This window comes from Oncorhynchus mykiss, chromosome 18 (assembly GCF_057628025.1).
Source record: "Oncorhynchus mykiss isolate SJ-2025 chromosome 18, ASM5762802v1, whole genome shotgun sequence".
Taxonomy (NCBI): Eukaryota; Metazoa; Chordata; class Actinopteri; order Salmoniformes; family Salmonidae; genus Oncorhynchus; species Oncorhynchus mykiss.
Genome location: NC_143039.1, coordinates 24,154,337 through 24,166,387, shown reverse-complemented (window position 1 = coordinate 24,166,387; position 12,051 = coordinate 24,154,337). Strand labels below are relative to the sequence as shown.

Here is a 12,051-nt window from a genome sequence, read left to right as displayed (position 1 = left end):
GGATTCAGGTCTGGACTTTGACTTGGCCATTCTAACACCTGGATATGTTTATTTTTGAACCATTCCATTGTAGATTTTGCTTTATGTTTTGGATCATTGTCTTGTTGGAAGACAAATCTCCGTCCCAGTCTCAGGTCTTTTGCAGACTCCATCAAGTTCTTCCAGAATGGTCCTGTATTTGGCTCCATCCATCTTCCCATCAATTTTAACCGTCTTCCCTGTCCCTGCTGAAGAAAAGCAGGCCCAAAAGATGATAATGCCACCACCATGTTTGACAGTGGGGATGGTGTGTTCAGCTGTGTTGCTTTTACGCCAAACATAACGTTTTGCATTGTTGCCAAAAAGTTCCATTTTGGTTTCATCTGACCAGAGCACCTTCTTCCACATGTTTGGTGTGTCTCCCAGGTGGCTTGTGGATATCTTTAAGAAATGGCTTTCTTCTTGCCACTCTTCCATAAAGGCCAGATTTGTGCAATATACTACTGATTGTTGTCCTATGGACAGAGTCTCCCACCTCAGCTGTAGATCTCTGTAGTTCATCCAGAGTGATCATGGGCCTCTTGGCTGCATCTCTGATCAGTCTTCTCCTTGTATGAGCTGAAAGTTTAGAGGGACGGCCAGGTCTTGGTAGATTTGCAGTGGTCTGATACTCCTTCCATTTCAATATTATCGCTTGCACAGTGCTCCTTGGGATGTTTAAAGCGTGGAAAATCTTTTTGTATCCAAATCCGGCTTTAAACTTCTTCACAACAGTATCTCGGACCTGCCTGGTGTGTTCCTTGTTCTTCATGATGCTCGCTGCGCTTTTAACGGACCTCTGAGACTATCACAGTGCAGGTGCATTTATACGGAGACTTGATTACACACAGGTGGATTGTATTTATCATCATTAGTCATTTAGGTCAACATTGGATCATTCAGAGATCCTCACTGAACTTCTGGAGAGAGTTTGCTGCACTAAGGGGCTGAACTAAGGGGCTGAATAATTTTGCACGCCCAATTTTTCAGTTTTTGATTTGTTAAAAAAGTTTGAAATATCCAATAAATGTCGTTCCACTTCATGATTGTGTCCCACTTGTTGTTGATTCTTCACAAAAAAATACAGTTTTATATCTTTATGTTTGAAGCCTGAAATGTGGCAAAAGGTCGCAAAGTTCAAGGGGGCCGAATACTTTCGCAAGGCACTGTACATGACTTCATCACTAGGTGGCCACCTCATAAAGGATCACAATGACAATCGAACTAAAGAGGAAGTACATGACTCTGTCCTCTCCACAATGGCCAGACAGACTGTTGTCTCCTATGTCTGGATGGATGTCTGGATGGCTGTAGCGTGAAGGGGGGGTGATTGCCATGTGTGATGGGATCTGTGTAGTGAGTTAAGGGAATTTCCCACACAGTGCTCGTCTGTGTGTAACTGTCTCAGCTAGAGTCTCGTATTACTTCCTGAGGAGATTAGCCCACTGCTTCACTATCTCACTAGCTGTGCCCCATGAGTCATGCACCAAGTCCGTCTGGACTTTTATGTCATGGAGAGGCTCAGCAAATAGGACCACCGGCAATTAACACTGACCGTAAACATTCTGCATTTCACATTTTCTAACGGAGTTTGCCTCATTGACAGTAAAAGTATCAAAACTCTGTCGATCTATGACTAAGTACACACACACACACACACCACACAGACACAGACACACCACACAGACACACACACTTCACAAGGGGGTGAATGTCCCAGCAGTAATGGCTCTCTTTTGTAAACAAAAGCAAAGCATGGATTGCTGTCATACCTGGTCCATAGATTGCTTATACAGTAAGAAAACCAATATGTAATTTGGGTGAACCATCCCTTTAACAATGGATGTGGGGATTCTTTAATTAGCAGGAACAGCACCATCTAGTGGTCAGAACCTGGTAATATCAGGATGTAGGATGGGAAATAAACCCAACAAATACAATTACTAATTTCTCTGAACAAGAAAAAAATAAATAATAATTCACTGAGAATACATTACATAGGATGAAGAAACAGAACTCCATACTACTTGTCAGACACAGAACTGATACTAAATACTTGTTGAGTTGGGATTGGTGTGGGGGTCCGTGGATGGCTTTTGACCCCTTTGGATTCCTAAACGACCCGTTTTAGGGTTTGGGATTAAGGTTAAGTTAAGGGTTAGGGGTTAGGGAATTGTTTGGTCCCCACAAGGATAGTAAAACAAACGTGTGGTGTGTGTGTGCGTGTGACAGATCTAGGATCAGCTTAACACATAACTGACCCTAGCTCAGTGGGGGCAACATCCCTCTCCATATCTCTGGCTGCATAAAAGGCCAGTAAATGTCATAGGTGGCATTGAGCTGGAGGCGGTCCCATACAGGCAGCTGCTCTGTGACATCATCACTCAGGCCCTGGCTCCTGATTGGCTGAGGGGGATCAGCCAGAGAGGAGTCCTCCAGAGGGCTGTGTCCGGGACGATGGCTTTGGTACCAACCACATTCTGTCTGTCACTCGTCTTTATCTCCCCTTGATCTGATCCCAGACCAGCTTACACACCGATTATAGATGTGTGAGTTGCACATGTATAGGCTTATCTGAGGGAATTACATCTGGCTGCTCTCCCTTTCCCCCTCCCTTCCTCCGTCTCTCTCTGTCTCTCTCTCTCTCTCTCTCTCTCTCTCTCTCTCTCTCTCTCTCTCTCTCTCTCTCTCTCTCTCTCCCCCTCCCTTCCTCCTCTCTCTCTCTCTCTCTCCGTCTCTCTCTCTCCCTTTCTCTCTCTCTCTCTCTTTCCCCCTCCCTCCCTTCCTCCGTCTGTCTCTCTCTCTCTCTCTCTCTCTCTGTCTCCGTCTCTGTGTCTGTCTATTTCTCTCTCTGAGTTGTTTGTTTACGCTCTTTCAGTACCTGGGAGAGAGGGATCAGTGGGAGGTGTAATCTGAAACTGAGCCCAGTCTGGCTGAGTGTGTATATGGAGACAGAGGGGGAGGGATGGGGGTGTGGTGAGTGTGTGTGTGTGTGTGTGCCGCCCAGCGACGGAGCGTTTAGTGTACGGCTGAAGTCTCAGCACTCAGGCTGTGGAGGAATGGACGGCTGTCGCTCACACGACCACTTATTCTGAGTGTGTGTGTGTTCGGGAGTGTGTGTTCTCCTGGGGGTGAGAGGGGGGACAGGATGGCCCTCAACCGAGTGTCCCTGCTCTGCCATGACATCACCAGGATGTGGCTGCAACTCAACTTGATAACAGGTAAGGTGTGTTTGTGTGGCGGGGGGGGTGTTTGTGACTGACAGTGCATGTGACAGAATACAGTGCGTGTGCAGCTGTGTGTGTGTGACTGAACGGTATTGTCAGAGAAGTGAGGAAGTTCTACTTCAGTTTAATGCACTTTTTTTACACTTTATTTGAGCTTTGTTGTCATTCAGTGTGGAACATCTAAATTTGTCCCTCCCTCTTGCAAAAAATACTCTATTTGCATAAATGGAAATACTGTAGCAGCAATTCATTGGTACCTGGTTACTAACAATCTTCAACTACCAATGACTGTGTTTGTTGCCTTGTGCCAAGTAGTCAGGACTAGATTATGTTAAACAAGAGAATTTGAATGAAAACACCCCCCCCCCCCCCCCTCCCCATATATTTTACAAAGTGTCTGTTTTAATTTGCATGCCTGTGCACACCCAGGCCGTAGCACAGTGAGAGTCTCTGGTCTCTGTTTCTCCACTGCCAGATGGACAGGCTTTGGCATAAAGTGGGTTTAAACTCACCCGAGCCCCTCAACACCGAACCTTGGCAGTTGGCACCTCGGGTGTCATCCTCACTGCCACGTCACACGGAAGAGGCAGTGAGGGTGACGGAAGAGTCACCCCTCACTACGGAAGAGTCACCCCTCACTACGGAAGAGTCACCCCTCACTACGGAAGAGTCAACCCTCACTACGGAAGAGTCAACCCTCACTACGGAAGAGTCAACCCTCACTACGGAAGAGTCACCCCTCACTACGGAAGAGTCACCCCTCACTACGGAAGAGTCACCCCTCACTACGGAAGAGTCAACCCTCACTACGGAAGAGTCAACCCTCACTACGGAAGAGTCACCCCTCACTACGGAAGAGTCACCCCTCACTACGGAAGAGTCACCCCTCACTACGGAAGAGTCACCCCTCACTACGGAAGAGTCACCCCTCACTACGGAAGAGTCACCCCTCACTACGGAAGAGTCACCCCTCACTACGGAAGAGTCACCCCTCACTACGGAAGAGTCACCCCTCACTACGGAAGAGTCACCCCTCACTACGGAAGAGTCACCCCTCACTACGGAAGAGTCACCCCTCACTACGGAAGAGTCACCCCTCACTACGGAAGAGTCACCCCTCACTACGGAAGAGTCACCCCTCACTACGGAAGAGTCACCCCTCACTACGGAAGAGTCACCCCTCACTACGGAAGAGTCACCCCTCACTACGGAAGAGTCACCCCTCACTACGGAAGAGTCACCCCTCACTACGGAAGAGTCACCCCTCACTACGGAAGAGTCACCCCTCACTACGGAAGAGTCACCCCTCACTACGGAAGAGTCACCCCTCACTACGGAAGAGTCACCCCTCACTACGGAAGAGTCACCCCTCACTACGGAAGAGTCAACCCTCACTACGGAAGAGTCAACCCTCACTACGGAAGAGTCAACCCTCACTACGGAAGAGTCAACCCTCACTACGGAAGAGTCAACCCTCACTACGGAAGAGTCACCCCTCACTACGGAAGAGTCAACCCTCACTACGGAAGAGTCAACCCTCACTACGGAAGAGTCTTCGCTCTCTACCAATCTGGATGGCTTGGTCATAACATGGGCAGCACCAGCAGGAATCTGTGCCACGTTGTCATGCCAACACTTTCATTTCATTGACTGTCCATTCATTTGAGAAAACTGTAGCAGTTTGTTTTGTTGTTGTATTTTTATTTGGTTTGAATTGATTCCAAAAGTATTTCAAATCCTTTCTGGGAGTTTTTTTTCTCAGTATATTCTGCCTTGTCATGAGTTAACATGTTGTGTTGAACACGTGAGTAATAAAAACAAAGAGAGTCGTACACTCAATATATATATATATATAAAACCTCACAGTAACTGCCTTCTTCAGGGCTTCTTCCACCCTCAAGAAGACACAGTGATGCCGAAACGTTGGTGTTATTTTTACCCAATAAATGACTGGAAGGTTATATGTACAGTGGGGCAAAGAAGTATTTAGTCAGCCACCAATTGTGCAAGTTCTCCCACTTAAAAAGATGAGAGAGGCCTGTAATTTTCATCATAGGTACACTTCAACTATGACAGACAAAATTAGAAAAAAATATTTTTTATGAATTTATTTGCAAATTATGGTGGAAAATAAGTATTTGGTCACCTACAAACAAGCAAGATGTCTGGCTCTCACAGACCCGTAACTTCTTCTTTAAGAGGCTCCTCTGTCCTCCACTTGTTACCTGTATTAATGGCACCTGTTTGAACTTGTTATCGGTATAAAAGACACCTGTCCACAACCTCAAACAGTCACACTCCAAACTCCACTATGGCCAAGACCAAAGAGCTGTCAAAGGACACCAGAAACAAAATTGTAGACCTGCACCAGGCTGGGAAGACTAAATCTGCAATAGGTAAGCAGCTTGGTTTGAAGAAATCAACTGTGGGAGCAATTATTAGGAAATGGAAGATCTACAAGACCACTGATAATCTCCCTCGATCTGGGGCTCCACGCAAGATGTCACCCCGTGGGGTCAAAATGATCACAAGAACGGTGAGCAAAAATCCCAGAACCACACAGGGGGACCTAGTGAATGACCTGCAGAGAGCTGGGACCAAAGTAACAAAGCCTACCATCAGTAACACACTACGCCGCCAGGGACTCAAATCCTGCAGTGCCAGACGTGTCCCCCTGCTTAAGCCAGTACATGTCCAGGCCCGTCTGAAGTTTGCTAGAGAGCATTTGGATGATCCAGAAGAAGATTTGGAGAATGTCATATGGTCAGATTAAACCAAAATATAACTTTTTGGTAAAAACTCATCTCGTCGTGTTTGGAGGACAAAGAATGCTGAGTTGCATCCAAAGAACACCATACCTACTGTGAAGCATGGGGGTGGAAACATCATGCTTTGGGGCTGTTTTTCTGCAAAGGGACCAGGACGACTGATCCGTGTAAAGGAAAGAATGAATGGGGCCATGTATCGTAAGATTTTGAGTGAAAACCTCCTTCCATCAGCAAGGGCATTGAAGATGAAACGTGGCTGGGTCTTTCAGCATGACAATGATCCCAAACACACCGCCCGGGCAACGTAGGAGTGGCTTCGTAAGAAGCATTTCAAGGTCCTGAAGTGGCCTAGCCAGTCTCCAGATCTCAACCCCATAGAAAATCTTTGGAGTGAGTTGAAAGTCCGTGTTGCCCAGCAACAGCCCCAAAACATCACTGCTCTAGAGGAGATCTGCATGGAGGAATGGGCCAAAATACCAGAAACAGTGTGTGAAAACCTTGTGAAGACTTACAGAAAACGTTTGACCTCTGTCATTGCCAACAAAGGGTATATAACAAAGTATTGAGATAAACTTTTGTTATTGACCAAATACTTATTTTCCACCATAATTTGCAAATAAATTCATTAAAAATTCTACAATGTGAATTTCTGGATTTTTTTTTTCTTCTCATTTTGTCTGTCATAGTTGAAGTGTACCTATGATGAAAATTACAGGCCTCTCATCTTTTTAAGTGGGAGAACTTGCACAATTGGCGGCTGACTAAATACTTTTTTGCCGCACTGTATATGGAATGTGCGACTCCCTTTTGTTTCTATAGCTTCCAGTTATTCACCGTTAGTCAGCACCTCTACATCATTTTCTCTGGGTGTGCACCAGCTCATGCTTTTTATTAAACACCTGAGTTGACATCGATCAATACGGTGAACCCACTTCCATCTCCTGAAGTATTAAGTACCAAGAGGTTTTACAGTACGAGTAAAAACACATCCTTGGAATCTCTTCTTTGGAATGTCTCTCCTTTTGTCAAACCAAGGGAAAGTTTGACTAGAGGTGTCCTAAAAGAGATGTTCTGTTTCCTTGGAATATCTGGTGTGTGTGTGTGTGTGTGTGTGTGTGTGTGTGTGTGTGTGGTAGTAGCGTGGGACAGTGGAGAGGGTGATGAACAGTGGTGTGTTGTCTGTCTCTTACTTCCATTCAATAACAGAGATATGCTTGTCAACACACAGACTGGTCCGCTGGCCAAGCGGAAAGACATTGTGCCACATTTCCTCCAGTCTCTCAGGGCTAGCACACAGACACAGGTTTACACTAATGACCAAAAGTGTGTGGACAGACGCCTGCTCGTCAAACATCTCATTCCAAAATCATGTGCATTAATATGGAGTTGGTCTCCCCCTTTGCTGCTATAACAGCCTCCACTCTTCTGGGAAGGCTTTCCACTAGATGTTGAAACATTGATGTGGGGACAAGCATTAGTGAGGTCGGGCAGTGATGTTGGGCGATTAGGCCTGGCTGACAGTAACACCCCCCCCCCCCCCCCCTCCCCATATATTTTACAAAGTGTCTGTTTTAATTTGCATGCCTGTGCACACCCAGGCCGTAGCACAGTGAGAGTCTCTGGTCTCTGTTTCTCCACTGCCAGATGGACAGGCTTTGGCATAAAGTGGGTTTAAACTCACCCGAGCCCCTCAACACCGAACCTTGGCAGTTGGCACCTCGGGTGTCATCCTCACTGCCACGTCACACGGAAGAGGCAGTGAGGGTGACGGAAGAGTCACCCCTCACTACGGAAGAGTCACCCCTCACTACGGAAGAGTCACCCCTCACTACGGAAGAGTCAACCCTCACTACGGAAGAGTCAACCCTCACTACGGAAGAGTCAACCCTCACTACGGAAGAGTCACCCCTCACTACGGAAGAGTCACCCCTCACTACGGAAGAGTCACCCCTCACTACGGAAGAGTCAACCCTCACTACGGAAGAGTCAACCCTCACTACGGAAGAGTCACCCCTCACTACGGAAGAGTCACCCCTCACTACGGAAGAGTCACCCCTCACTACGGAAGAGTCACCCCTCACTACGGAAGAGTCACCCCTCACTACGGAAGAGTCACCCCTCACTACGGAAGAGTCACCCCTCACTACGGAAGAGTCACCCCTCACTACGGAAGAGTCACCCCTCACTACGGAAGAGTCACCCCTCACTACGGAAGAGTCACCCCTCACTACGGAAGAGTCACCCCTCACTACGGAAGAGTCACCCCTCACTACGGAAGAGTCACCCCTCACTACGGAAGAGTCACCCCTCACTACGGAAGAGTCACCCCTCACTACGGAAGAGTCACCCCTCACTACGGAAGAGTCACCCCTCACTACGGAAGAGTCACCCCTCACTACGGAAGAGTCACCCCTCACTACGGAAGAGTCACCCCTCACTACGGAAGAGTCACCCCTCACTACGGAAGAGTCAACCCTCACTACGGAAGAGTCAACCCTCACTACGGAAGAGTCACCCCTCACTACGGAAGAGTCAACCCTCACTACGGAAGAGTCAACCCTCACTACGGAAGAGTCAACCCTCACTACGGAAGAGTCAACCCTCACTACGGAAGAGTCAACCCTCACTACGGAAGAGTCACCCCTCACTACGGAAGAGTCAACCCTCACTACGGAAGAGTCAACCCTCACTACGGAAGAGTCAACCCTCACTACGGAAGAGTCAACCCTCACTACGGAAGAGTCTTCGCTCTCTACCAATCTGGATGGCTTGGTCATAACATGGGCAGCACCAGCAGGAATCTGTGCCACGTTGTCATGCCAACACTTTCATTTCATTGACTGTCCATTCATTTGAGAAAACTGTAGCAGTTTGTTTTGTTGTTGTATTTTTATTTGGTTTGAATTGATTCCAAAAGTATTTCAAATCCTTTCTGGGAGTTTTTTTTCTCAGTATATTCTGCCTTGTCATGAGTTAACATGTTGTGTTGAACACGTGAGTAATAAAAACAAAGAGAGTCGTACACTCAATATATATATATATATATAAAACCTCACAGTAACTGCCTTCTTCAGGGCTTCTTCCACCCTCAAGAAGACACAGTGATGCCGAAACGTTGGTGTTATTTTTACCCAATAAATGACTGGAAGGTTATATGTACAGTGGGGCAAAGAAGTATTTAGTCAGCCACCAATTGTGCAAGTTCTCCCACTTAAAAAGATGAGAGAGGCCTGTAATTTTCATCATAGGTACACTTCAACTATGACAGACAAAATTAGAAAAAAATATTTTTTATGAATTTATTTGCAAATTATGGTGGAAAATAAGTATTTGGTCACCTACAAACAAGCAAGATGTCTGGCTCTCACAGACCCGTAACTTCTTCTTTAAGAGGCTCCTCTGTCCTCCACTTGTTACCTGTATTAATGGCACCTGTTTGAACTTGTTATCGGTATAAAAGACACCTGTCCACAACCTCAAACAGTCACACTCCAAACTCCACTATGGCCAAGACCAAAGAGCTGTCAAAGGACACCAGAAACAAAATTGTAGACCTGCACCAGGCTGGGAAGACTAAATCTGCAATAGGTAAGCAGCTTGGTTTGAAGAAATCAACTGTGGGAGCAATTATTAGGAAATGGAAGATCTACAAGACCACTGATAATCTCCCTCGATCTGGGGCTCCACGCAAGATGTCACCCCGTGGGGTCAAAATGATCACAAGAACGGTGAGCAAAAATCCCAGAACCACACAGGGGGACCTAGTGAATGACCTGCAGAGAGCTGGGACCAAAGTAACAAAGCCTACCATCAGTAACACACTACGCCGCCAGGGACTCAAATCCTGCAGTGCCAGACGTGTCCCCCTGCTTAAGCCAGTACATGTCCAGGCCCGTCTGAAGTTTGCTAGAGAGCATTTGGATGATCCAGAAGAAGATTTGGAGAATGTCATATGGTCAGATTAAACCAAAATATAACTTTTTGGTAAAAACTCATCTCGTCGTGTTTGGAGGACAAAGAATGCTGAGTTGCATCCAAAGAACACCATACCTACTGTGAAGCATGGGGGTGGAAACATCATGCTTTGGGGCTGTTTTTCTGCAAAGGGACCAGGACGACTGATCCGTGTAAAGGAAAGAATGAATGGGGCCATGTATCGTAAGATTTTGAGTGAAAACCTCCTTCCATCAGCAAGGGCATTGAAGATGAAACGTGGCTGGGTCTTTCAGCATGACAATGATCCCAAACACACCGCCCGGGCAACGTAGGAGTGGCTTCGTAAGAAGCATTTCAAGGTCCTGAAGTGGCCTAGCCAGTCTCCAGATCTCAACCCCATAGAAAATCTTTGGAGTGAGTTGAAAGTCCGTGTTGCCCAGCAACAGCCCCAAAACATCACTGCTCTAGAGGAGATCTGCATGGAGGAATGGGCCAAAATACCAGAAACAGTGTGTGAAAACCTTGTGAAGACTTACAGAAAACGTTTGACCTCTGTCATTGCCAACAAAGGGTATATAACAAAGTATTGAGATAAACTTTTGTTATTGACCAAATACTTATTTTCCACCATAATTTGCAAATAAATTCATTAAAAATTCTACAATGTGAATTTCTGGATTTTTTTTTTCTTCTCATTTTGTCTGTCATAGTTGAAGTGTACCTATGATGAAAATTACAGGCCTCTCATCTTTTTAAGTGGGAGAACTTGCACAATTGGCGGCTGACTAAATACTTTTTTGCCGCACTGTATATGGAATGTGCGACTCCCTTTTGTTTCTATAGCTTCCAGTTATTCACCGTTAGTCAGCACCTCTACATCATTTTCTCTGGGTGTGCACCAGCTCATGCTTTTTATTAAACACCTGAGTTGACATCGATCAATACGGTGAACCCACTTCCATCTCCTGAAGTATTAAGTACCAAGAGGTTTTACAGTACGAGTAAAAACACATCCTTGGAATCTCTTCTTTGGAATGTCTCTCCTTTTGTCAAACCAAGGGAAAGTTTGACTAGAGGTGTCCTAAAAGAGATGTTCTGTTTCCTTGGAATATCTGGTGTGTGTGTGTGTGTGTGTGTGTGTGTGTGTGTGTGTGTGGTAGTAGCGTGGGACAGTGGAGAGGGTGATGAACAGTGGTGTGTTGTCTGTCTCTTACTTCCATTCAATAACAGAGATATGCTTGTCAACACACAGACTGGTCCGCTGGCCAAGCGGAAAGACATTGTGCCACATTTCCTCCAGTCTCTCAGGGCTAGCACACAGACACAGGTTTACACTAATGACCAAAAGTGTGTGGACAGACGCCTGCTCGTCAAACATCTCATTCCAAAATCATGTGCATTAATATGGAGTTGGTCTCCCCCTTTGCTGCTATAACAGCCTCCACTCTTCTGGGAAGGCTTTCCACTAGATGTTGAAACATTGATGTGGGGACAAGCATTAGTGAGGTCGGGCAGTGATGTTGGGCGATTAGGCCTGGCTGACAGTAGGTGTTCCAATTAATTCCAAAGGTATTCGATGGGGTTGAGGTCAGGGCTCTGTGCAGGCCTGTCAAGTTCTTCCACATCGATCTCAACAAACCATTTCTGTATGGACCTCATTTTGTGCACGAGGGCATTGTCATGCTGAAACAGGAAAGGGCCTTCCCCAAACTTTTGCCACAAAGTTGGAACCACAGAATCGTCTAGAATGTCATTGTAAGCTGTCACATTAACATTTCCCTTCCCTAGAGCTAAGGGGCCAAGCCCAAACAGTTAAAAACAGCCCCAGACCATTATTCCTCCACAAAACTTTACAGTTGGCACTATGCATTGGGTCAGGCAGCATTCTCCTGGCATCTGCCAAACCCAGATTAGTCCGTCGGACTGCCAGTTGGTGAAGCGTGATTCGTCACTTCAGAGAATGCATTTCCACTGCTCCAGAGTCCAATGGCGGCGAGCTTTACACCACTCCAACCAATGCTTTGCATTGCGTGTTGGGATCTTAGGCTTGTGTGCGGCTGCTCGGCCATGGAAACCCATTTCATGAAGCTCCAGACGAACCG

At 46.4% G+C, this 12,051-nt stretch overlaps 1 protein-coding gene across 17 annotated transcripts in view; it reads left to right on the top strand.

Moving 5' to 3' along the window:
• The window catches only part of LOC110495681 (guanine nucleotide exchange factor DBS), a 74,179-nt gene that overhangs the window by 15,688 nt on the left and 46,440 nt on the right, over positions 1 to 12,051 (top strand). For 3 of the 17 annotated variants that reach the window (XM_090207905.1, XM_090207902.1, XM_090207908.1), the window contains exon 1: positions 2,954 to 3,239. The exons of 11 other annotated variants lie outside the window; for them this stretch is intronic. In XM_090207905.1, the coding sequence (XP_090064031.1) occupies positions 3,167 to 3,239 (73 nt within the window). In that variant the 5' untranslated portion in view covers positions 2,954 to 3,166. Of the gene's footprint in view, positions 1 to 2,849; positions 3,240 to 12,051 lie in introns of those variants that run through there. 3 more of the 17 variants (XM_090207895.1, XM_090207904.1, XM_090207896.1) reach the window with 3 other exon arrangements.